The 25,601-nt window shown below is 38.7% G+C and overlaps 1 protein-coding gene across 3 annotated transcripts; it reads left to right on the forward strand.

Moving 5' to 3' along the window:
* Window positions 1-25,327, forward strand: TRA2A (transformer 2 alpha homolog). Of its 3 annotated transcripts, none has more exons than XM_066195699.1 (8): window positions 1-190; window positions 9,013-9,146; window positions 10,683-10,848; window positions 14,359-14,547; window positions 22,684-22,799; window positions 23,258-23,365; window positions 24,065-24,132; window positions 24,312-25,327. In XM_066195699.1, exons 1-8 carry the CDS (start codon window positions 155-157, stop codon window positions 24,320-24,322), a joined length of 828 nt encoding a protein of 275 aa, XP_066051796.1. In that variant the 5' UTR covers window positions 1-154; the 3' UTR covers window positions 24,323-25,327. The 3 variants fall into 3 exon arrangements, with proteins under 3 accessions (XP_066051796.1, XP_066051805.1, XP_066051814.1); XM_066195708.1 differs by having other exon boundaries at window positions 23,261-23,365; XM_066195717.1 differs by having other exon boundaries at window positions 10,689-10,848.
* Window positions 25,328-25,601: the final 274 nt, after the last annotated feature.

Below are 25,601 nucleotides of genomic sequence, written 5' to 3' on the forward strand. Positions count from 1 at the left end.
GGAGGCGGTGGTGGTGGTGGTGGTGGTGTGGTGGTGCCGGTAATAGCGGCAGTAGCGGTAACGGCGGCGATAGCAGCGGCCGGGGGTATTGTTGCTGCTAATCGGGACTAGCGTCCCCCCTTCGCCCTAGTCCCGTGGCCAGGACTCAGCCGACATGAGCGACGTGGAGGAGAATAACTTCGAGGGGAGGGTGAGTGGCCTCCCCTGCGCGGGCCGTGTCGAGAAGGGGATAGAACCTGCGGGCGGTGGGTGGCGGCACTCGGGGTTCGGGCCTAGCGGGGTTGGGGGCAGCGCAGCTTGGCTCTAAAATGGCTCCTTCAGGCTCCCGAGGCTTGCCTGGGCAGTGGGTGACGGCCCGCGTCCCTCTCCGCCGCCCGCGTCTCCTTCGCACTCCTGCTTCCATCGCCCCGGCGGGGTTCGCGCGCCGGGTGCCGGTGCTGCGGCCCGCTCCCCGCCCGGCCAGCGCAGGCTGAGCCCGTGCACGGGGCGCTGCTGTAGCTCTGGGCTTCCTCCCCGCTGCTCTGTTTTCTTCCCGCGGTCCCGAGCTGCCTTGTTGCTGTCGGGCCCGGGGGTGGCTGTCCGGGCCGTTCCCGCTTCCCCGGCCGCGCTGTCGAGGCCTCCCGCCCCAGAGAGGAGGGAGGGAGCCCGCGTCCTTTTGTGCGAGGTGCGCGGTTTCTCCCAGCTCAGGAGCCGCCTCGGGCCGGGCCCCCTCCGGCCACTGGGGAGGTCTGGCCGTGGTTATTGAACCATTGAAAGTCATCGATCGTGCAGGTGAAGGCTTCGAACGAGCTGCTGTGGCTTTGTAACCTCGTTAGGCCCGTGTCTTCCTTCTGATGGCTGCGGGTTTTCACGTACACGTGTGCCTTTCCATTTTCAGTGTTCTTGTGGTTTTCTTTTTGTTTTTTGTTTTTCTTTTTTTAGTGATGATCGAGGCAAGCAGGAATTAGAAGCTGCTTGAAACGGGGACGAAATGTGCGCTCCTCCATCACAATTTACTTTTTTTTTTTTCCAGTTTTGCGGAGGTTTTCTTTTTGCTCTTTTAAAAGAGATTCTTTAGAGGAACATCTGAGCGTCCTCTTGGTGACTCTCTCTGATGATCCGGTGACAGCAGCATTTCAGTTATATATATATAGTTACTGTCTGGAGAAACGAGCAATAAAATCTTGGAAGAACGGCATTACCTTCCAAAAACGACTTTTACATGACTATTGTTGCCATTTTTGTGGCGATTTAAAGAATCCGTAGGCTGCAAGTTCGTTACCTAGCCGTGCAATAGCTGCTGCTGCTCCCTCGCGTGAGGTAAACAAAACCTGCTCTTGTGTTGGTTGCTTGGACAAAAGGTGGCTGTGCAGCGAAGCGATATTGGGGGAAATAAACAGATCTCGGAAGGGGAAACAACTTAAATTTCAGAAACTTGAGCGATGAGTATGTTTGGTTGGTTTTTTCTCTTTTTAAGATGACGCGTTAATCTCCCATTTTACAGTCAAGGTTTATGTCTTTAAGGATTGTTTTCTTGTCTGTATTCCCCGTGTGGGTTATTGTTAGGAAAGAAATTAGGTTAATTATCAGAACGTTAGTATCGGGCTCTTTGATGGATCTGTTGTTACAGCTCTGTACTTTCAGTATTTCTGCACGCCACCTCCTGCCAAATACAGAAGTAAAACGTTTTGAGAGTACACGAAGTCTGAAAAGTCCCACAGTAGCAGTTTCTGTGACTTCTCCTTATCAGTTGTTCCTTTATTCCTTTTTTGTTTTTGTGATGGAAAATTTACCTGTTGGAAAGGACTGCTGACTGTGTTGAGTCTTCATTTGGAAAACGTCTTTTGTTTTTGCTCCTTACACTGAAATTTCTCAATCAGTGTGACATAACTGAGCATAATGGCAGGTACTTGATTGTTTTCTAGTCCGGGATTTTGTGGTTTCACTGAAGAACATCCGCGAGCCTTTTCACTTTTTTTGTTCTTCAGTAATCCCGCTTGTTGTGATGGTACTAAAATTCTCGAAATAAGAAATTATTTCAGACTAATGTTTTCTGTTTCATTTCCATTCAAAGCGCTCACAGGCATCAAATTAAGCCCTTGTAGCTTTGAGGCTGTAGTGTTTGGTCTGCTGTTCCCAATTGGAGAGGAATGAGACACTGAATGTCTCGATGCTTCAGTTTGCTACATCCAGGCACGGAGCACTGAGAGTAAAGCAGAAGTTTGCATTGGGAGAAAGAACTGCAGGAACTGGCAGGAACTTTGTAAAGAAGCTGTTTGCATGGAATTTGGCACCGATAAGAATTCTGAGTCCCCTTTTAGCTCTTCCACCACCTGTCAGTTGAAGTGCTGATGAGTGTGATGTGCTTTTAAAAACGGGATGCCAGAGGAGTAAGGAGGTTTCGGTTGGGTTTAGTTTAAGGCCTTTTATATTTCATCTGTGTAGGTGCATATTGTCCCGAAAGAGCTTCAGTGAAAGTTGAGTATGAGCAGAAGTTTTTAAATGCTGATTTTATTGACAGTAAGATACCGTGTTGCTTTGCCTCTAATTTATAATTTTGAAATCGTATTAACTAATCTGAACAGGAAATTAATAATTATGGAAATAGCTTTCCAATGAAATTGCTTAGTTTGCATTCTTTAAAACTTCCATTTCTAAAATATTGGTTGAAATCATTGTAGAGCTTTTCCTTCTTGAACTCACTCCGTTATTGACTTTTTTTTTTTTTTTTTTAGCCAATGTTAATCAAATATGCTCAGACTAATTAACATCTACTCTGTTTTTGTCATTTTGTTTCAACATGAACAAGCACTCTATTAAGAGTGTGGCTGGTGGAACAGAAGAAAGCCCCCCACTCGAGCATGGTGATTTAATGGAAAGAAATAGATAGAAGAATTAAAAATATAGTGGATGTGCTAGAGCTGAGTTTATGGACATTCAGAATAAAAACGATATTAAACTACGCTTTTTATCCAGTGCCTTGGTTTTGGAAAGTCAAAGTATTTTGTCACCATTGAATGCTTTTCAGGAGCAGATTAGACAGATGAGGCTTTTTCTATCTCTTATTTCTGTCAGATGACAGGCAACTTCCTTTCATATTTTTTGTTATTTTTTATAGGCTACCGTTTATTTGGTGTTTAGCCTTTGGGGAACAAGAGGGAGTCTGCATAAACCTGCACTACAGTAGCTCCACTTTGATCAGAAACTTGGATCACTTTTTTTCTTTTGAGCTTCTGGTAACATTTGATTTCTGCCATCTTAACAGTTCAGTAACTTTCCACCAGTATGAATGAGTTGTTCGTCTAAACAGGCCAAACCTTTTATCAGAACAGAAGTGAAATTCAATTTTACAGCTCTATATTGATTGTCTTCCTTCTAATGATCCTGCTCTGTGCAGGATCCTGCAGTGGGATAAATAAATAATATAATATAATACTTCAAGAAATGTATGGTCATGCAGGTGGCCCTACCTTGTTGAAGGAACTGTGCAAGTGGCTTTGGGGTTAGTTCAGCTGTGAAAGTGAACACATATTTATATTTGTTTCATGAAGTTTGGATGCAAAATACTTAAATACGTATTAAATTACCTAATTGATCAAGGCTGAGATGATTTCTTTGGCAGAAAAATCCCCAACGGTGTCATGGCCAGGTTTGCTGAGCTCTTGTGTTCCATCTCTCCTGCAGTGGCAGCTGCCACCTCTAGGGAAGGGAGCGGTGTTGCTGCTTCCCACACCTTTTCAAACACGAGCACAAAGGATGCTCAGGGCTTCTGCGTTCCCTTGGAGGGCGCTGTGATCACCCTGCACTGTCTAATGACTAGTGTGGGGGAGTTTTGTGGCAGTCCAATTTTTTTGTTGTTGTTATTTTAATGAAGCTTGATAAATTGTGCCTTGTTCTGGACCTTGTCAGATGGGAAGGATGCTCCTTTTGGACACAAATTCTTTTTACTGTCTTCCATGTGTGGTAAAGGAATGACTACCGAACACTCCCTGAAGAGGTGTATTTTCAAGCCTCATTGAGAGGATTAACTTGTAATTTCAAAAAGTTTATTGCTGAAGCCTCTTTTTTTTTCTTTTCATAAGTGAGTTCATTGAGAAATACATAAAAGTTTGCTTCTGTTAGTAACTTCAAATACCCAGGTCCTCAAGGTAACAACTTATGAGATGCTTTTTTTATACAGAAGCTTATTGTGTATACTATTGTAATATTTATAGAAGAGTAGCTAATTAAGTGATCCATTTTATTTGCTAATTAAGAGATTCATTTTATTTTTAGCATAGTGACAGATCACAGTATGAAGCAAAAAGGATTTAACTTCTCTTGTAAGTTTCAAGGAAAGTTGGTAGATTCCTGCCAAGACCTAATCTTGTCCTCATAAGTGAGATGTCAGTAGCTTAACAGTTTCATCCAGCAAATGTGGGCTGCTGCTAAAGTCATGTTTCTTTTTTGACTGCTTATATTTTTCTGTCCCCTCTTAATAGAGTTCGACTTCATTTATTTTTTTTAGTTTTGAACAGGATTTTTGGAAATGATATTGCTAGACCACTTATCCTGTCATTTTTTTTCACCCCAGGTTAAATGAATTTCACCCTGAAATTCCTGTGTGATTTAATATTTTGTTGTTTGGGTGTTTTTGTTTTTGGTTTTTTTTTTTTTCATTTCTCATTCTTTGATATAGAAAGCTTAATTTAAACTTGCACTTTTTTTTTTTTTTTAGTTAGCATCTGGCTCTAAATTTAGATACAATTTCAGAGTATGACTGAAAGGCTAAGGTGAGAGTTCAGGTGAGGCATGACAAGATCAGGACAGAAGAGTGATGTGAGAGAAAGAACCAGGGGCTTATTTTGGTTGGTTGGTCACTTGTTTGTTTTGTTTCGGTTCCCCCAGTGCTCTTTACCACACCTTCTCTTGATGGATGGAAAATGGAAAGAATACTTCTTCAAGATTCTGCAATGCATAAAAGTGTTTTAAATGCTTTCAGAACAGTGATTACGTTGGAAAGTAGGATTTCTTTTGAATTTAAGTGGTAGATAGAACTTTTGAATCAGTTCAACAGTTTGGATGAAATCCATGGACTGACTGATGCCTGGCTCAGATGGATCATCCAAAGTTGTTGATAGTTGTTCAGTGTCTGAGGCTTTTAGGATTGTAGATAAATGGGGGAGAGGAGGAGAGGTCCTTTCCATATCTCTTTGGCTTGTTACTCTTCCTGGGAAGAAAGAAGGTAGCAAGGATTAAAAATACTCCTCAGTGCTCTCTTGAAATGCTTCTCGCTGTGCATTTCATCCAGAAAATCAGTAACTGAAGCTGCAAACCCTAAAATTTCTGTTTGTCTACGATTTTGGCCCCAAGTTCCAATTCTTGAGGAATCATTAGTCCCAATTCCTGGTGTGTATTTGAGGAAAGCACTACATCTTATTCTGAAGAAGAGCACTTCTTCAGAGTTACCATTGACTTGGGTTTCTTTGTAATTATTATTGGCGGGGTTGGGGCGTTTTGTATGTTTTTTGTTTGGATGAGCAGGTTTTTTGGTGTTTTGGGAAGAGCTGTTTCCTGGGAAAAGTGTTATTGGCAGATGCAAGATTTGTTTTGAAAGGGAAGTCTGATCTGAGGAATATTACAAAGCTCTGCTTCTTTTCCTGCAGGCTCTGGTGACAGCAAATCTCGATGGTTTGACATGGGGATAGTGAATTATCTGCCTGCAAGTTTGTAAGGGTGAAAGCAGTGACTGGACAGCTGCATAATGGACCCCAAGGCACTAAGATAGAAACTGTTTTGTAGGAAGCTGGTGGGATGAGGAGCTGAGTTTAAGCTGAGTCTCATCTGTGGCCCTTTAATGACTGAGGATCTTTAGAACAGAAACATAAGAGAGTGCCGAGGATCCAAAATGCAGTTTTAGTCTTTTCCCTCCAAACAGTATTTAGTTTCTGTGGTAAGGACAGAGCTAAGGTGAGAACATACAGGTTGCTCTAAAACTGGTACAAAGTTGAGATATTTTAGTGCTTTGGGTAATGGAGTTGTCTGGTTTCTTATGTTAAAGGTGACATACTAAGAATGTTAAATACTTTTGTCATAAATGTTGCAGAATGGATATAAATAGTCCATGAAGAGCAATTGGGTTGGTCGGTGGTGTAGACTAATATACAGCTTGCTAATTGTTTAATCGTAGTGGGAAGTAGAGGACAAAAAGTCTTCAAAATCTCTCTTTGTGACTCCTTGAAGCTCTGAATCCCTTTATCCCTGCCTGTAGCCTTGCTGATGTAAATCTAGGTACTTTTGCGGGTTATTGTGGTTCCCTTAGTGTCCTTTAGAAGCATTGTGGGAGTTGCAACTAAGTTGCTTCAAAAGCTGAGTTGTAATTGCTTGCCAATGACAATGTGCAGCTGCTCTCAGGTAATCAGTCTCTCTTCAGCTGCAGTTTAGTCTACAGTGACTTAGTCGGGGAAGTTTGAAATCTCTTTGAAATTGACATGGTGCCCTCTGTCGCTGCAGTTTTCAAGTTGTGTGTTTGGGAGTACAGCCCCTAAGGGTCTTGAACAGATGCTTCCAAAAGGAGTTAACCTATATGAAATCATGTCATATTTGCTTTTGTCAGCTTTAGACAGAGATGATGTCATAGCTGATGCTATTAAAGATTCTGGGTGGTATTATAAGATGCTTCAGTTGAATGGCTAAGAACACTAAGCCGAATTCTGCACTGTGTGGGAGCAGTTGGGTCCATGGGATTTTTGGCACCTCCCGACACTTCTAGGTTGTGCAGGATCAGGGGGTGGGTTGGGGGGTTGCCTTTGTTTGAGTTTCCAGAGTTCTTGTTCAAGAATTGATCTTTCAGATGTAAAAAGTACGGACAATGCAGTATCCTTATGAGGAAGGAGTGTCTGAGGAGGGTGAATTCTCTGTCTTTTTATTTAACGATGTTTTCTAAATCTGATGCACTTGGAATGTTTTTCTTTATTACTAGATCATTTTTACTAGGGAGAGAAATACAAATATGTCCCAGAGAAGTTGGCAATTGGTGCAAGGGATGAGTTATAAAGGGAATTTAGGAGGCTGTCAAACATTTAAGAGTACAGAGACAGAGGCAAGGTGATAAAAAAATCATGTTAGTGGTTATAAGAGAATTTTTTTTTTATTGCAAACAGCGGCTTTCAAATGTCAAAACAGCAGATTAAATTTTGTAGTATTTCAAGGCGTGCACATAGTTTATTTCAGTGAAGTGCTGTAGTTAGCTCAGTACACAGCCATCTTCATCAGGGTAACCTGTTACACAGACCCAGTTACAGCCAAGCTTTGAATTCAGCCGTGGTTGTTAAAGCATGGCGGGCCCATCATCCCAGTAGGTGACATTCTCCTCGAGTCCTTTGTCCTTTTTACTGGGGTAAAGGGGAACGGTAGAGTCGCTGTAATAGTTGGTAGCAAAGAGTCTCTCAGGTTCTGTTTCTGGTGAATTTACTGGCTTGAAATACGAGGATGGCATCCTTGAAAAAGAACTCCAGCCCAAAGTAGTGAAGAATTTTAGCTGCAAAAGAAAACACAAATCTGGACCTAGGCAGAGTAAGGAAGAGAAAAACTTGTGAAGACAGTCAGGGGGAGAAATAATGCAAATAAACATGGAATGTGACACCTTTGGGAGGGGAGCTTGCTGTGCGTTTTTTCATTAAGTATTTTGTGAAGTTAAAAATGTATGTGGCATACTATTCTGTAGGGGGTTTTATAGCTAAGCTCCCTAGAAATGCTGTACACTGTAAAATGTGAGGAAATCCTAACCTGCTCTTTGTTTGCTTGTTTTCCTAGTTTTTCTCTTGTGTGCCTTACCATGCAAGAAAAAAACCCCTCCTGTTTTTACTTCTGTTGGATTATTTTAACTATACCATTCTACATCTTAGTTTATATGGATTATATAAGGAAAACAGGATAACAGTGAGGAAGAAAGAGTAGGAAGAATGTTAATTTATGTTGCTTATACCTATGTGCATGTATTATGCAAGTAAGTATGTGCATAGATAGGTTTTGACTCGAAATCTTTGGCCATTCTGTTGAATTGAGAGTGTCTTAGTAATCTGTAGGAGTAAAATTTGGGATATTCAATACTGAGAAGCACATAGTTATTATTTTAGGGGGGGGGGGAATCACTGATATCAATACTTCAGTATATTTGTGCTAATTAGTTTTTAGTGTATCTATGTATCTTATCAAAAAAATCTCAGAGGGGAGGAGGGTAGCTTTGCCAATACAATAAAACACTGAGAACTCAGTAAGCTTATTGTTAGAACCATAGACATTATACAGTTTTAAAGATATTTTTTTTAAAAAGTTGTTTTATAAAATAGTTTCTTGCACTTTACCTGCTGGTTTTTCAATTTGGTAGATAACATCTGAACTCCAGCAGAGTTTTATAATCCCCACGTGCTTAAATATACTAAATGTTCTTTTTCCATTAAGGTTAATGTTCGTGAAGAAATTGAAGAGTTTTTTCCAAGAATGTGGAAGATAAATCAAGATAAAAGAAGGCTAATGAAAAGTATTAAAGATCAGAAAATTAAAATTGAATGGGGGAAAAAATTGAACAGAAGATTGGTCAGATAGAAGCACTTGAATATTTTTTTAAGGCTATAATGAATTGTTTGAATTGGGGAAGAATACACGAAGTATGAAAAATGAAAAACTCAATGAAGAATGAAGAAAAGTAGAAAGCAAGAGTGAAGTAGAATTAAAAGAATCTGGAAGAATGAATGGGTCCTAGGTTAAGTAAATGTATGGTTTATGTTCCAGTGTCTGTATGATCAAGTTGTAGATGAATTTGCATGATTACTTAGTTAATAGAGAATTGGTGATCTGGTTCAAGCAGGGACTTATTTGAGGCAAGCATACAATATTAACAGTGGGTTAGCAAAATGAAATTTGTTTTGGAGGGTATTGCCTAACCACTTGTTTTTCAGGAGCAATCAATATAATAGAATTACTGTACTTTAAATGTTAGGAGTTAGGCATTTACACAACCAATACCATTTTTAATACTGTCTTTTTTGGTAGGAGTCTCGCTCCCAGTCAAAATCTCCAGCTGGGAGTCCTGCTCGTGTAAAATCAGAGAGCAGGTCAGGATCTCGCAGTCCATCGAGGGCTTCCAAACACTCTGAGTCGCACTCTAGGTCAAGATCAAAATCAAGGTATGTTCACAAAGTTCTTTATGTCAGCTCTGTGTTACTGCTGTTGTTTTGGTAGGTTGATGAAATTTCTTTTCCCCTGTTGTAAAAACGACAAACTTTTTGGGGTGTGTTAACAGGGATGTGTTAATTTGCCTGTTTGTGCGCATATAGGTGGATGAAGTTGGGAAATTATTTCATGGGTATGAATAGAGAAAATACTATAATTAGAAACATAGAAATCACAACTGAAATATGAAGGTTTGTCTCTTCCAGAAGAGAGAGAATGGATTGCATTACAATTCTGTGAAGCTCCTGCTTCCTTCTCCGAAAATAGTTTATGGGGGAATTCTTGGGTGGACCTCTCCTTTAGGGAGCAAAAAATAAATGAGACCTTGTGCAAAAGCATCAGGGTTGGAGAAAGAAAGTAAGCTGTCTAGCTGTTAGAAATATTGGAAAACAGTGTTTGTGAATGTTCTTGACATTCCTTCATTGGAGGCTTTAAAAACGTAATCAAAAACTACATCTTAAATTGGGTGTGGATAGGTTCTTGCTTTATGAGACTTGTAAGATTTAAATTCACTTTTCAGTGCTGCACATGTCCTTATCTGTCCTTCTCTACCCCAAGTATGGATGTGTGGAGGTAAAGCTTTAGAGCTCTCAGTTCTGATCTGCACAGATCAGAAGAGAAAGGTCTTGGGCTTTTTTTCTGTAAATATGCTATAAGTATGACCTGGTTTATACTACCTGTCTTCTCTCTTCCCTTTTACCAACGTATTAAGGAAAATGGGGAGATCTGTTGAATCTTTCTTGATCAACCAAGAAAGAAAACAGAAAACAGCATTTGTAGCACTAGAGGGGAAAGAGGAATAGTCTTAAATTGTTTCTTCTTCCCAGTTCTTGGGAGAGAACAGTAATACATCTTCTCTATTTATATGGTTCTTACCAGAGCAACTGAAAGAGTTGCTGTACTCTGAATTGCCAAAGTTCAGCTGTTGTTACAGTTTCTCTTCTTGCAGTGTTTAGCCAGATGATTACCTACCTGTTTTAAGCAGCTTATTGTCAGCAAGATTTTTGAAAGAAGTGCTTGAGGAGTAGAGCAGGTGTTTGGGTTTTGCTTTGTTTTTGTCTGGAGTAATTTTCACACCTCAACTTCACTTGTAGATATTGCAGCACTGTAGTCCTGCCAGATTTTTCAGTTTTTCAGTCAAAACAGTACTTTACAATATGGCATATCTAGTTTCTGTGTCACTGTTCAGTTGTAAGTTAGATAAGCAGCCAGGCTGATATAAGTTTAAACTCTGAAATTCCTGAAAACTGCAGTGAATATAATCCTCCGAGTATGCCAGAAGTACTCTCAAAGAGTTAAAAATGGTGTGACCGAGCAGGTTTTCAGAGATCCATGCAATCTTTAGATGTGCAAGGTAGAAGCAGCTTAATGGCTTTAATTGTGGACATCATCTAAAAAAAAGATTTTTCTCTAGAAAATGTATGATTTGCAGTTGAATACATTATGACCATGTGCATATGAGCTGACTAAAGGCTTTTTCTTTGTCGAAGATCCAGGTCCAGAAGACACTCGCACAGACGTTACACTCGCTCCAGATCCCATTCTCACTCCCATAGGAGACGCTCTCGAAGCAGATCATACACACCAGAGTACCGTCGTCGAAGGAGCCGTAGTCACTCTCCAATGTCCAACAGGAGAAGGCACACTGGCAGCAGAGTATGTCATGTTCAGAAAGGCTGAGTATCAACAAAACAATTGCTGCTTGTTAGTGTAGTCCAGGTTATCTGCAGGCTGAGTTTGACCTGCTCTTTTTTCACTGGAGGATACGGGAATTGGGTGGGAGTGGTGGGGTATGGTGTGAAGCAATCTCTGTCCTTACAGCTAAGCACTTACTTCTTGGGCCTGCAACTGACAGAGAAGAAATTAGAGAAAGAATTGTAGAAATGAGTTGAAAAACTTTCTATTGCAAGTCAGTATGTGCAGGTATGGTGACATGGGCTTCCATGAGCTCTAGAAGTTGAGCTGTTCTGATTGGGTTGTTTGTTTTTTTTTTTTTTGTTTGTTCCAAGTGTATGTAACCTTTACAAAAATGAGACCACCTCTGTGTGTGGTGGCAACCTGACAGTATTTGACATAGGGATCCATAGAAGGAAATTCCCAAGTGTTCATTTGCTTATAGAGTGTGTGTTGAAGGTTGCTTGTGATTTTTATGCTTCTGATTATTTAATTTGGTTTACCTTGAAGTAAAACTCTGTGTTATTAGGTAATATGTAAATCTTTATTGTAGATGAGAAAAATCTGCGGTTGTGAAAAGGAGGCACAGTAAGTCTTCAGACTGTAAATGAGAAGTGTCTCTTCTCATGTGAGCAGGAGAAACTATAGCTACACTGACCAAAATCTAAAATACTGATCTTGTCATTCTGAGATTTCTCCCAGTGTCCTTTGTAGCAGGAGAATGGTTGGGGTTGAAGGGGACCTTTGGAAATCAACTCGTCCAACCCCTCCTAGAGCAGGTGCACCTACAGCAGGTTCCACAGGATCACATGCAGGCGTGTTTTGACCATCTCTAGAAAAGGAGACTTGGCAACTTTTCTGTTCGGTGTGTTTCATTGTTCAGATAGCCTCAGAGAAGTTTTCCTTCATATTTAGATGGAATGTCCCATGTTTCAGTTTGTGCCTGTTGCCCCTTGTCTGTTGCTGAGCAGCACTGAATAGAGTCTGGCCCCATCTTTGTGATACCTGCCCTTGAGATATTTGTATGCATTGATAAGATGCCCTCTCAGTCATCTGTTCTCCAGTCTAAATAGGCCCAGCTCTCTGAGCCTTGCTTTATAAGGGAGATATTCCAATCCCCTAATCTTTGTAGCCCTCCACTCCAGTTTGTCTAATCTGTTTCAGTGCTTTAGCTTCTGGTTTCACATCACTTCAGGCTGGTCTGAATGAATGTCACTGCACACAGCTACACGGCTCTGCCTTTTCTTGTTGAGGGCAGAGATATGTTTCTGATCCTTTTAGTTTTAATTTGGTTTAGTCTGCGGATTTTTTTTATTGATTCTGTCAAAAAGCATACAGGCAGTTTTTGCAGGCTTACCTTGGTGAAGCAGATGACCAGGAGCAGGTAATACCAATGTGAGGGAGCAAGCAAAAGGGAGAAAGGGCAAGACTCCAGCAGTCCTAGCATGCAGTGGCTTAAGCTGTGGTGAACCAACGTTGGTAGTAGCTTTTTATGGATTGTTGCCAGCGTCTAATAACTCTGAAGTAAATATTAATCTAGTGTCTTGAAAAACTGGCAGAAATAGCTGAACTTCAAGCAGGTTAGCCATCTTTCTGGTGAAAGGTGGAAGAATACATTTTATTACTTAAGAAAATATTAGGATGCTTTGCTATGTAAAGATATTTTTCTGCATTGGAAATGACTTAATGAAACACTCTGAGTGTTTTCACAGTGAATCTCTTGGTAATTTTAAGGAGTAGTTATAGCACTGCCAAACTGAAACTGAGACAGATTTGAAATGCCCTTAATAACAAGGTCCTAAAGACACCAGGAAAATTGGTAGCAATTTTGACACTTCTTTTCTTGTAGAGAGGGCTTGCATACTGGGGTGATGGGAGGCAATACAAAAATCTAATACAAAAGCTGCCCTTTAGTCCTCCACAGACAGTTTAGGCCTTCCAGTGGTGATGTACTTGGCACTTAGGGTGTGCAGACTGATCTCAGTACTTCTCTTGCCTCAGAAAAGTTAATAGGATTTACGTGTAAGAGGGATATTAAAAAATGGCAACAGGTATGGATGCATGGAGGACTTTACCCAAACAATGATTTAAAAGACAGTTTTCATTATACTTGCAGGAGTTCAGTAATAAAATGAATACAGTTACCTGTGTCATTGAACTGTCAAATTGAAATATGGAGTAGAAATACATATCTTGACATGTATAATTAAGACTTTGGAATTACAAACTGCCAGGTCTCTTGCTCTTCAGCTATAGTGAGGAATTGCAGAAGATTCATGTCTTAAAACAGAAGTTTGAACTTTGACAAATGGAAAGAGAGGAACTTCAAATGTATGAATAATGTGGGCATCTTATTTTCACAATAGGTTCCTGAACAGATGCACTGAAAGAATATGACTGAGATCTAAACCTTTTCAGTCTTTGAATCAGGCTGAAAAGCAGTCTCTGAGGCATAAATTACTACGCATAGATGACTTACCTGGAACTGAAATACAGATTTCATCTTTGTCAACTTCCAGTTGTTATTTTGGCAGAAACATTAAATCTCTGTGCTTGTTGCTGGTGTTTTAAGTTGCTGCATCTAGTATTACAAGTGCCAGACACCTAACTGAAAAACATGCTGATTTTGATCAAAATAACACTTACAGAGGATTTGGCATTAGATAAAATTCTCTGGCATGTAGAGAAATTTTGAACCTAAAAGAGAACTTGTACCTTGTACTATGGCATATTTGACTTGGTCTAGCTGAAGTGAAATTTATTCAGGATCTCACATCATGTTAGAGTCAAGAGTGTTGTGCTAAAGAAATATGCATGCTTTTGGATTACAGTTTTACAGAACTGGCCTTCAACACTTGTTGCTCTCTAGATGAAAGAAGCAGGTGCCTTTCATCTAGTTAACAAGTGGAAAGATTAACTTACAAATGTAAATATTGACTTTCAGTGTAGTTGGATAGGAAGTGCTGAGGTGGAGGAAGTTTCAGTAGGAGCTAGATTATAATTCAATTGTCTGTGAGGAGCTCAAGTGCTCACATGTAGTGTGGGCTGCTGGAGGCAGTATGCACTCTCTCGTTCCTGCGATGACCATGCAAAAGGGCTGAAGGTGGGAGTTCAGGCTGGCAGACCTGTTCTCAGCACAGATTTGTATGTGGTGTCTGCCCCTTGTTGGTAATTTCAGTATGAAATACTAACAACATCGGTTCCTCTTGATCTGTAGCTTTGCTGTAAATCAGAATGCCTAAATTTTATCAACTGAGTTTTTTACCAACATGAGAAATTTATCTTGGTTTTCTTTTCCTTCAGTTAAATTTATTGAAAGTAGTTGCTTTTTGAAGCAATTTTAAAATTAGAATAACTGTTAAAGTGTCACACTGTGTATTAACTGGTTTAGTTTTCTTCAGATTAATTTTTTTTTATAATTGATAATGTTTTATATATTAAATTATTTTTTTAAAACTAAAATTAACTTAAGCTGAATATTTGTGTTACCAGGCTAATCCAGATCCTAACACCTGTCTTGGAGTGTTTGGTCTCAGTTTGTACACTACTGAGAGAGATTTACGCGAAGTCTTCTCCCGTTATGGACCTTTGACTGGTGTCAATGTGGTTTATGATCAACGGACTGGACGATCAAGAGGATTTGCTTTTGTTTATTTTGAGAGAATTGATGATTCTAAAGAGGTAAATGCATGCTTTGCTTCTGTTTTAGGTGTGCTCTTTATGCAGTATCTTCATTAATTGTCTGTAAAAATACCCAAGTTTTTGAGTATGTATTCACTAACGAATTCTCACACTGAGATTGATTTCAAATTAATTAATCTTTGTTCAAGCAAAATAGCACTTCTGAACAAATGAAGCATTTGAGTTCAGTATTCGGCTGTGTGGGCAGATTTTGAGCATAAGCTGTCTGTATTGAATCACCAATAAGCACTGGACTTCGATTTTAGTCTGTTACTTCAAAATGCAAATCTTTGAGGCTTCTATGTCTAAAGTATTTTTGAAACATTTTGGAAATTAAAGTTCTAAGTTGTTTTCTGAATCAATTCTAGAGATTCCCCTTGTGTTTTCTCCTGTTAGGCCATGTCATTGTACATTTGAAAAACATTGGGGTTTGTCTTGATTTGTGCCTTGGTCAATTGCTTTCCTGCTTGTTTAACAGATAGCTGTTAATAGCTAGACTGAGTTGTTAGTAGAATTGATCTGTAAGGAAAAAAATCAAAGAGTATGAACAGCAGCCTGTGTTATGATTCACCCTAATGTACAATAAGCAGTAGTTTTTTTACCCCCATAATGATACCATGAACTTCACCAGATTCACTGAACTTTGTAGATAAAGTTGCTTTCAAAAGTAAAGACACCCTCTAAAAAAATCCTTTAAGCCTGCATTGTGTGATTATCTCTTTCATTGGGACAAACTGAGTCACAGATTTTATCTTGTTTATAGATTAATAGGTTTGGGCAGATGTGCTGCTTGATTATGTGTGTATTTGATAGGTTTATTTATAAGGAGATATTAAATAGAGCTCCTCTCTTTATAGATCATTTAGCATTGAAGCCAGGGTGGATGACACCTATCAGGAGCTGAATAATAGGAACTCTGATGCTACTTGATGATATTTTAATGAAAAAACCCTGTTTTGTGGATTAACTGATTGAACAATACTTAGTTCTTGTCTTTGACTTCTGGTATGATCCAACTGGGAATCATTTTATGGGAAGAGTAGTCTATGTGTGGTTGTTGCAGGTTATAGAGGTATGTAAAAGGACACCAAACTTCCTTTAATGTCGCTTCTGTATTTCCCTGCACTCTGTTGGACAGGTTGGTAGAGAGGTTCATGGGGTGGATGGCTGTATATCCATCTGTTTTTAATGATCTGCTGTCTTCTAACTTCTAGTCTTGTATTTCTTTGCACGCTGAATTTGTTGTCTTTTTGAAAAAGTGTGAAACATTTCACATCCCAAATACTTGCACAGTATTCCTTGGCACATTCCTATACCAGTCTTGTCTGTTTTACAGCTTCATGCATCTTTAGAAGTTGGGGGTTTTTTTCCCTGGTTGCCAGGGCAATGGTCATGTGTGATACCGTGCGTTTCTTACAATGTTCCATGTAAAAACATGAAGTAATTTGCTTAGTATAAAGCTGTTTTGGCAGATGCTGTGAAACTGGAACACAAAGGAAGAACAAAAGCGATGTTACTTGCTTTTAGAAATACAGAAGTAAAGATTAGGGCCTTAAGCAGGAACTGAAATAATTTGGAATGTAATTAAACCCATTTTACTTTTCTTCAATGCTTTGGTGCCTGAAGAGGGGGTTAGATGCAAACTCTCCCAACACCTACAACTTAAATAACTGAAATACTTTGGCAAGAAGAAGAAAAACTTCTTTATTTGACTTAGTTCATGGGCCTTGAGGACAGATTTGAAGATGGCAATAAGCGCCAGCTGGTGTGAAAAAGGGGGAGAAATACAAATGTAGCCACATACATACATACAGATAGATAAGTAGATATGTAGCTGTAGGTGAGAAATCTTGTGACAGGCCCTGTAGGAGAACACTGAAGGAAATGAAGCAATCCTCTGTTTGGAAGATAGTCTGAAAAGTTGAGTATGCTTAAAAGCAATAACATTTGAATTACTGCTGCTCTGAGTAACTAACTCCTCTTAATAATAATTCTAAAATCTCCAAAAAGCCAACCAAAAACAATAACCAGAATCCTAAACCTTCAGCTTCAGCATCCTAAACATCTAAATAAAGAGACGAACTGTTGAACTAAATTCCAGCTCTTTTCAAGATAGGTGTATTAAATGAGAGTAGAACTCTACAGAAAAATGTGGATTTTCCATAATCTTCAGTATTGCTGTTCAGGAAGGCTAGCACAGCAAAGCTGCTCAGCAGACGTGCTCTGAAATACAGGTAATACTAAAATTTTACATCAAGTGAATTGTGAGTAGTTATGTTTAAACTTCTCATAACTTAAAGATTGATCAGTGTCAGTTGTGCATGGATTCTCTTGCAGCTGAAATCCCTCAGGATCTTTGTCATCCCTGTTACCACTTTTACAAACTGGATCAGTTACTGAACTACTTAATGTTGCTGTGGGTCATGATTCTGAAACTAAGTTGTACAGTGTCCATGTGGTGGTAAAGGCATTTTGAGTTGTCAACTAGCTCGATGTGTTGGAACTCCAAAGCCAGTGTAAAATAGCATTTCTTCAAGGTGATACTTCTCAGTGTCCTGAAAGTACAGAAGGGGCAGTTTAAAACTTTATTTTTACTTAAACTGAAGTTTCAGAATTTCAGATTATGACACCATAAGTCTTGTTGTTAGATGTTGATGAGCATCTTGGTTATAAAGAGGAACACAAGCTTAGCTTTTGATAACTACTACACAGAGAAGCTGTCAAAGCATCACAGTAGCTTCAGGCATTCCACTATAATAGCACTGAGAAGTTTTCAAGGCAAGTGTCCAATCCAGGAGATTACTTGTAGAATATGTTCTAGTCTGTTTGAAACTCTGCCGAGGTTAAGATGAAACTTCATGATCAGACATAAGGTTATTTTTCTGTCAGATGTCTTTTATTTCAGTGGTGTAGTATTTGCAAAATAACACTCAACTGGATTCTTACGTTTTGACCCATATTGAAGATACTTGTGGACACTGCCTTTAGTTCAAAGTGTGATAGCAGGCAGTAAATGTCAAGGACTGATGGATGTCTAGGAAACAACTGATGAATGTCTAATGGTTGTCTAGAAACCTGAGGTTTTGCTGTGCCAGTGTTCTTGTGTGTCAGCTTGTGCAAAGCCTGTTTGAAAAGCTTCTGTCATTATGTACCTATTTTTAGAATGGGTATAGTGGGTTTCATTTTTCGTGAAGTTGTTTTATTTCAGAAAGTTATTGGTTTTTAAAAAGTACTTGGTATTGCTATTTTTGCCTTGGGTGGTGCAGGGTCTTTTCTTGGCCAGCCTTTTCCAAGTCCTCAGAGCTACATGTGCAGCTAAACATCTATTCAAGACTTGTTTCTCACACTCTCTTACATAGTTTGCAGTATTGGCAACACTGGCACGGAGCCAGCATTGTAATGTTGTTTTGCAGTATTTTCACTAAATTATGGGGGATATTCATCTGCCCATCACATAAGGATTTTCTTCCTGTGTTTAAGAGGATCACAAACTTCTATGTACTAGGATGAGAAAAAAAAATAAGTTGATGGGGGAGGAATTGATTGTGTCAGGGTCTTACTTAACAGTAAGTTGAGAAAATCATGAGTGAAAAGTGCTGGCTGTTCTAGGGACGTGGTTCTTACTACAGTTGCCAGGGATTTCATATGCTGCTAAACCAGCTTTTCAGTAGCTCAGACTGTGAAGTGTTGGTTGTTTAAACTGAGGCTACTGTGAATGTACTGTCTGTAGGAGGAACTCATCTAAGAAGCATCAGCTATGGCAGCTGTTGGCAATATGGAATCTTCTAATGCTAGTTAGATGTTCTTCAAAAAGTTTGGACCATCTTCCCAGCACCATTTTCTGAAGGACTGTTCATTAACAACCAACGCAAACCATTAACATCATTCAGTTGCCGAAGACCAGAATAATAATGGAGTTTATCTGTTCAGTTTGAAAAACAGCTAATCTGTGGTGCAAGCAGACTAGCTTAGAACCAACATCATTGGATAGAACTCCTATGGCTTGTTGAAAAAATGGTTTAAGTATTGTTTGTGGTATGAAAATCAACCCTTGATATACCAGAAAAGAGCACTCGAAGGTCTCAGATGTTTGGAATTACAAGTTGCAGACTTCTGGAGACTCTGAAATACCATGAAAATGCTAGTACTTGCAGGAACATCCAATTCTTCATTCTGGTTCTCTAAAATCTTTTATTTCTTTGCTCTGAAGTTCTAAAATATGCTTTAAAGATAATACATTGAATCTATCAATGTTTAAGTGTATAATTGTATATGTTTAAAAGTTATAATTGACAATATTGTAATTTTTTTGAAATTTCAAAGTAGAGAATATGTAAGTCAAATGTTGAAAAGTGAAATGGACACTTGAACTTGGCAGACTGCAGCAAGTGTAAAAAGATGAGTTTTTTAATTCCATCAGATATTTTTTTTTTTTTTAATTTTCTTTCAATTCTCAGTAAATCCATAATTGAATGAATGATCAATATACTGGAGGGAGGAATCTAATCCATTGTGTCTTTCATCCCTTGCTGTACCTGTGATAGAGTGGAGATGCTGGTTTTATCAGTAGCATTAAATGCAGTAGAGAACTTCTGGTAAAAACCAAACAAAGAACCCCCCCCCCAAAACTGCAGTGAGGGGGAGGGGAAAAAAAAAAAAGCAGTACCTTGTGGAGTTACTTTTAAATCATGAGAACACATTTTCAAAATGAGTCACAATATAAACTGCTCGTGTTATTTAACTGTGTTCAGTCTGTATGTTGCTAACTTTGTAGTGATGTCAGCTTATTGAAATAGTTACCCTGACTGAGTCTTTAATTTTTTTTTTAGTGGGTTCTTGATTACTTAAGTAAAACCAGCCACCCATGTAAGTTTGTGCATTTAATTAAAAGTTGTGTTTCCAAATTTGTTTTACTGTATCTCACTGGTCATACATGCAGAAAACATCACATACTGTATTAAATATCAAATGACATTGAAATCTTTCTTAAATTGAATGCTTTCTGACTTGTTTGAGCCACTGGAGTTGATACTGTAGTTCAGGAACCGCTCATTTTGTTGAACTAACACCTAATAGATAATCCATTATCTATAATAATAGATAATTTTCTTAATAATAATAAATATTATTTTCTTATTATGGATAGTGTGCTGAAGGTTTAAAACTCTAAAACATCAAAAATGTGATCCAGGATTAAACCTATGCATTCCCAGTCCTAGTTCTGTTTTCTGACTGCAAACATATAGATATGTATTCTGGCCTACAAAAATCAAGTTTTCCATAGAATTTGCTACCAAAATTAATATTATGTGTTTATAGGAAAGCTGTTTGCTTGTTTACTGTCCTCTTGCAAAAGCCATGCAAGTCTTTTAACAGCATTCAGATATTTGGAAAAAAAATCCAGGTTGTAGTAAAAATAGATTGTTGACGGTTAAAGACTCCTACGAGGGCATTGTGTGTCTTAAACCCCAATATCATTTCATTTTTTCCTTTTTAAAGTTTCATTTGATCACCTTAAACAGTATTTGAGAATGTCTTCAGCATTGTTAGAGAGACTATGCAACTTTTTTCTTTGACACTCAAATATTCTTGACACAGCAGTCATGCACACCACAAACCGGCAAGAAAAGGAAACGGAAATTTGTTTTGAATATGACATACAGTAAGACTCTAAAATCCAAAATCTTCTTCTAAACTACTTCAATTTTCAAGAAAGCATAGAAATGCCAGTGATTAGGCTCACTAAATTATTTCTACAGCCTTCATACAAAATAAATACTGTTGTATCAGTTACATGAACACAGGTTTTCAGAGAGGGCTTTTGGTCATCTTGCAGCAGTCCTTACCTAATCATGTCAGCTTAAGTAATTCAGAGACCTGAGGTGTGTACATTAAGAGTGGTGCAGAAAATCAGGGAACCTCTTTAGAAGGAATTTTCAGTTGCTAATTACTACATGTGGGTGATCCATACTATTAATTGTTGTAGGGTTTGGCTTTCCTGCATTTGGAGATGCAGTCAGAATTATAAGAGGCTTTATTGGTTTTTGTTTGTCTATTAAAGATTTTCTTCATTTTAAATTTTTTAGTTGGCAGCTATTGCTGACAGCTGCTGAACTATAAGAAAATTAATGTTTTAATATTTTGTGCGGCATTAGACATTATGACTTGGGTGTCAGGAGTTCTGTGCAGCCTGGTAACCATGAGTTAGTCTTTATCAACTGAAATGTAACACATTTCCTGGTGTTTCTAAAACAAACAGGCAACTTTCAAAATTGATTCTTCATTTCTCTTGCTGGTGTGTTGCTCTTCTCTGTACTGCTCCCTCTGTCAAAGAATTCTTCATCTTGAAGAGGTGTTTGTTGGCTTAACTAGATAAGACGCACATGCCAGATATTCTGGATTTGAGGTGGCTTCTTGTCAGCTAAGCTTACTATTCTGCAAGTTGTTGACTGGACTTAAAAATGCCACGCAGCAGAAAATTTCTTACAAGTTTAATTGCTGCATTTCCAGAAAGATGCTTTTCAACATGAAGGTAATTTTACGGCCAGATATTTGCAGCCTTCATTGTTAGGTTTGTGCACATGTACTTTTCCTAGGATGCATGCACAGATTTATTTTAATTTATGTCATCCTTGTGGAAAAAATATGATGTTAAGGCTAGAAAACTAAAGCTAAGGAGTGTGTTTTATCACAGAATATACCTGAGTGTATGTTGAAAGACTTGGAATGCTCTTTGCTGTGCCTTTGCAGTTGGCTAAATGTAGTTAGTTTTGTACAGGAACACAAATCACTAGGTGGCGATATAGTATGAACACAAACAGCGTTATTAAAATACAAACTCATTCTTGATAAATACGTTAGTGATCATTAGTCGCTTCCAGTTTGGGCACAGCAGTTAAATCATGTGGATGTTAGGTTTCTGTATCTCCTTTATGACATGTGTGTAAGTTCAGTAAGGCAGTTGTTAGAGTTGAGACTTTTGAAATAAATCTCATTATTAAAAAGAAGAAAAAAACCCCACTCTGCTTAGAGGCACTTTTGTGTTTTGAGGTTGGGTGTTTCTTGCAGATAAAAAATAGCGAAGTGGTGATGTTCTTTAACTCAAGATTGTAACAGTGTGTCTTACCCACACATGAAAAATTAAAATAATGTGTATTGGACTAAGTGCTGTGCTTAGTGTTGAGAAGTAAGTGGTGTGTTTTGGTATTTCAGAGATCTTGTAGCAGTTAACAAAAGCTATTAAAATTCAAAAGCAAATTTTTAAAAATTCCCTCAAGTCCATAATTAGCTGTTAAAATTAACTGTTGTGGATTTGTTGGAGTTTGGGTTTTTAGGTTACTTTTGCATGAATATAATTCTCAAAGGAGTACGCTGTGCTCCTTTGAAAACCTTACTTTGATGGTTTGAGTTTGTGAAAGGCCATTGTATTGATTCTCAGAGTGGAGAAGCTGGGGCTGGAACACCCAGTGAGTGCGTGCAGGGGCTGCAGGCGGCTCTGAAGGCGCGGCAGTCTGAGCGCAGACCCTTGTGTGTATCACTTAAGCGAGCTGCTATTGTGAGGGGGAGTGGGGAGGAAGGTTGTAATTAGGTATCCATGTAGGCTGAACCCGCCATTTTACTAAGCTCTGCTGAAGTAGGTCCTTGTAAGGGAGATGGCAGGAGGCTGGGAGAGCATGAAATGGCAGCCGACGAGCAGTAATCCGGCCATATGCACCCTACAGGAAGCCACTGTTTTGCACAGCCTTTGAATCCGCCCGTCCCCTCTGGGTCAGAGATGGCGGTAGGAAAGATGCAGTTTTCTGAAGAAAAGCTCTTTTGACTTTCAGTTTACCTTTCAGATGGGTAGAAGATAAAGTCTAGGGAGAGTGGCTGTGTTAGTGGTTAGCCTGTGCTCTCTTAAGAAGGGATTGAAAATCGCATTAGTTCGGCACCCCAGTGCAGTCCTGTAACACCACCGGCAGACAGGCATGGGGACAAGAGATGAGCCAGTCGCCACAGTGGGGCACTAGTAACCAGTCTAAACAAGACAAGTTCCAGGGTTGTTTTTCTGGTGGAAATGAATGTGTTTGTACGTAGCCCTCCATAGTTACCAGTAGGTTGCAGATTTCACATCCCTGTTCCTTGTCTCTCCTGCAGGCGATGGAGCATGCAAATGGAATGGAGCTGGATGGCAGGAGGATTCGAGTGGATTATTCAATCACCAAGAGAGCGCATACACCCACCCCAGGCATCTACATGGGCAGGCCAACACAGTAAGTTCAATGGATTTAAACTGAATGCTAGATTCTGGTTGAAGAAATTACTAATATAAAGAATGCAGTACTGTGGTTCACGTACACTTAAATCCTGCTGTAGTTTGTTGTATGTTTATTTATAAAAATATTGAAGGGCCTGTTTTTAAAAAATAATATCCAGCATGATCAGTTAATGTATCCTTAGCCTGCTGAAATACTGAGGTGCGCATTTGCCTTTGATTTTGATGGGAATTAGGGTCAAATCCCTAGTTTTTCTGGGAGTTTTTGAAGGTGGTTTTTTAAAAGTATTTTGTTTGTATATTTTTGTGTCTTAGTCTTAACTGTCTGATTTACTACAAGACCACTTTTAAAAAGATACAAAATAATTTATATTTATTTATCTAATAATTTAACTCAAGATGAAGAGTTGATATATAAAGGGGGTTTTGTTTTTGTTCTTTCTTTTCCCCTAATAGCAGTGGAGGAGGTGGTGGCGGTGGAGCAGGTCGTCGTCGGGACTCATATTATGATAGGGGGTATGACAGAGGATATGACAGATATGAAGAATATGACTACAGATACAGGTACCTAACCTTTATTTTGTTTCTGTAACGGGATTTGTTGAAAAGTTAGATAACAAAACACATTATTCAGTTTGTAGCAATTTTCTGCATTCATGCCTAGTATGTGTTAGAGCCTCATTCCCTTAGGTTTTGTGGGATTAAAGTAGTCAGAATCTTCAGTGTTTAGGTAATTTGCTTTTTCTCTTGGGCAAGGGGTTAATTTTGCTGTGTGAAGGAGGTGTAGAGCATGTACCCCAGGAATCAAGTGGACAGATAAAAAGGGAACTCGTTTTTCTATGCTGTATATAGAACCAGGGACAGCTGATACACACTGCTGTTTAAAAAGGGATTATTTGTAGATGAGATTTTTAATGCTTGACATTTCATAACCATCTTGCTGTTTTGAAAGTTATCTGGTTTCAGAGAATGTTGTTCAACAAGAATTGTAGGCATCTGGAAAAGCACTTCATGTGTTTGTAAGGCTAGTGAGAGTTTATTAAATTCTTTGTTTGGGAATATCTTCGCGTTTAAACACATCAAATAGAGAAATATAAAAGCATTTGTTAAATAACCATAAGCCACAGCCAAATAAAGCAGAAATCATTCATGCAGGCCAAGTCTTTCAGTGCTGAGGAAGTGGTTCTGTTCTGTAGAAGTGATGTGAATAAGGCTTCTTTCATAATGGATGTTGTTTGGTTTCTTTTTTAATTTCCTTTAAAGGAGACGATCACCATCGCCTTATTATAGTCGATACCGATCGCGATCAAGATCCCGTTCCTATAGTCCAAGTAAGTAAATACAAGTGAATAAACAGGATCTGGCTGACATAAACACTGTTACAGGAATTGATCAGTGGGAATTCTGAATGTGAAAGCACAAAAAGCTGGGCACGGTTAAGCTGAGATAATGTGTACAGTTAGTTTATGATTGTGTAATTAGTAATTGTGTCATCTTTTGTTTTTTCCAGGGCGCTACTGAAGATCAGAAGAGTTACAGTTGAGGACTTGATTTTTAAATACAAAGTTCAGATCTTTAGCATCCCTACTGCTTTCCCTTCCATCTTCCCTTTCATGTCCTCCTTCCAGCTCTTTCACAAGTCTTTGGTTCATTTAGAATATACATATTTTCAGTTGAAGTATTCCTATTTTCCATCCCTTCTTATTGTAATACTCCTAAATATTGTAATTGTTGTAGTTTTTGTGTAGTAAAACATCTTGAGCAAAATGAAATAGAGAACCCCAAAGTGCTGATACGTTTTGGAAGTCATTCCTATTTTGTTTTTAAAACAGTTGGACTCCTGACTAATCAGAAGAGAGCATTGATATTTTTAAAGCTTGCATGTCATGTGTAGTATACACACTCGGATACTTTAACATAAACCTGCATTTCCAAGTAACTTGTTAATCTTTCTGTTAAAATGTTTACCTATTACTTTGATAAACAAGTAATGACTTTGAGCCTTTTCTGTAATGATAAATTTGCTTAGATAGTCATGAACCAGAGGAATTTTTTTTCTTTTTTTTTTTTCTTTTTTTTTTTTTTTTTCTTTTTTTTTTTTGTCAAGTAGTTGCTTTGAGAGTAGACTATTTGAGCTAGATCCGAATTTGACATTTGACTGACTGGGAGAATAGATCCTTGTACACTCAAAATTAAGGCTGTGTGTTTTATAGAAAAAAGTTTCTGGATTGCTACACAGTGGATAGCAGTTGAAATTAAAATTGTTAAATTCCTGGGGTCTTTGTGGTACTTTGTTGAATATTTTCCCTCAATTGGTGCAGGAGAAAAAATATTTATTGAACATAGCAATTAGTTATATAATTTGCTGTTCATGAAGGAAAAAATTGACAACTTTTTGGTATTGAAATAATGATGGAGCAAGTTTTGTTTCCAGTCCTTTTTGAACTTTTGGAAGTATGGATGGAAAAACTTACAGCTACATGTAAAACTTTTTTTCCCCCTCAATAAAAGTTAAGTCCACTGATACTTCTGCTTCTTGTCTTTCATTCTGCATTTTGTGTCACTTTGGAATATCGGTTAAACAATACTTGATACTGGGGTGTGGATGATAAGGTCAGCTTTTACCTATCTTCTCAGGAGCCCTGTCTTCCCTGAGAATCCGTATGTGGTTGTATGGGATGGCTAAGCAGAGTGAGTAGTCCAGCTTTCTCTTGTGCCATCCTTGTCACTTGCTGGAGTTGGGATGAGATGGTTGAATGAGAGAAACACTATGGACTGTTCAGCTTTCTGGCAAGTGGCT

Source organism: Chamaea fasciata, unplaced genomic scaffold, assembly GCF_029207755.1.
Source record: "Chamaea fasciata isolate MVZ Bird 193981 ecotype frontalis unplaced genomic scaffold, bChaFas1.0.hap1 SCAF_1, whole genome shotgun sequence".
Lineage (NCBI taxonomy): Eukaryota > Metazoa > Chordata > Aves > Passeriformes > Sylviidae > Chamaea > Chamaea fasciata.

What these genes read in the sequence shown, in the direction of transcription:
- TRA2A (XM_066195699.1), top strand. Translation starts at nt 155, where the DNA reads ATGAGCGACGTGGAGGAGAATAACTTCGAGGGGAGG. An exon ending in TACATGGGCAGGCCAACACA is followed by an intron (nt 22,800 to 23,257) that starts GTAAGTTCAATG and finishes TTCCCCTAATAG; the next exon opens with CAGTGGAGGAGGTGGTGGCG. An exon ending in GAATATGACTACAGATACAG is followed by an intron (nt 23,366 to 24,064) that starts GTACCTAACCTT and finishes TTTCCTTTAAAG; the next exon opens with GAGACGATCACCATCGCCTT.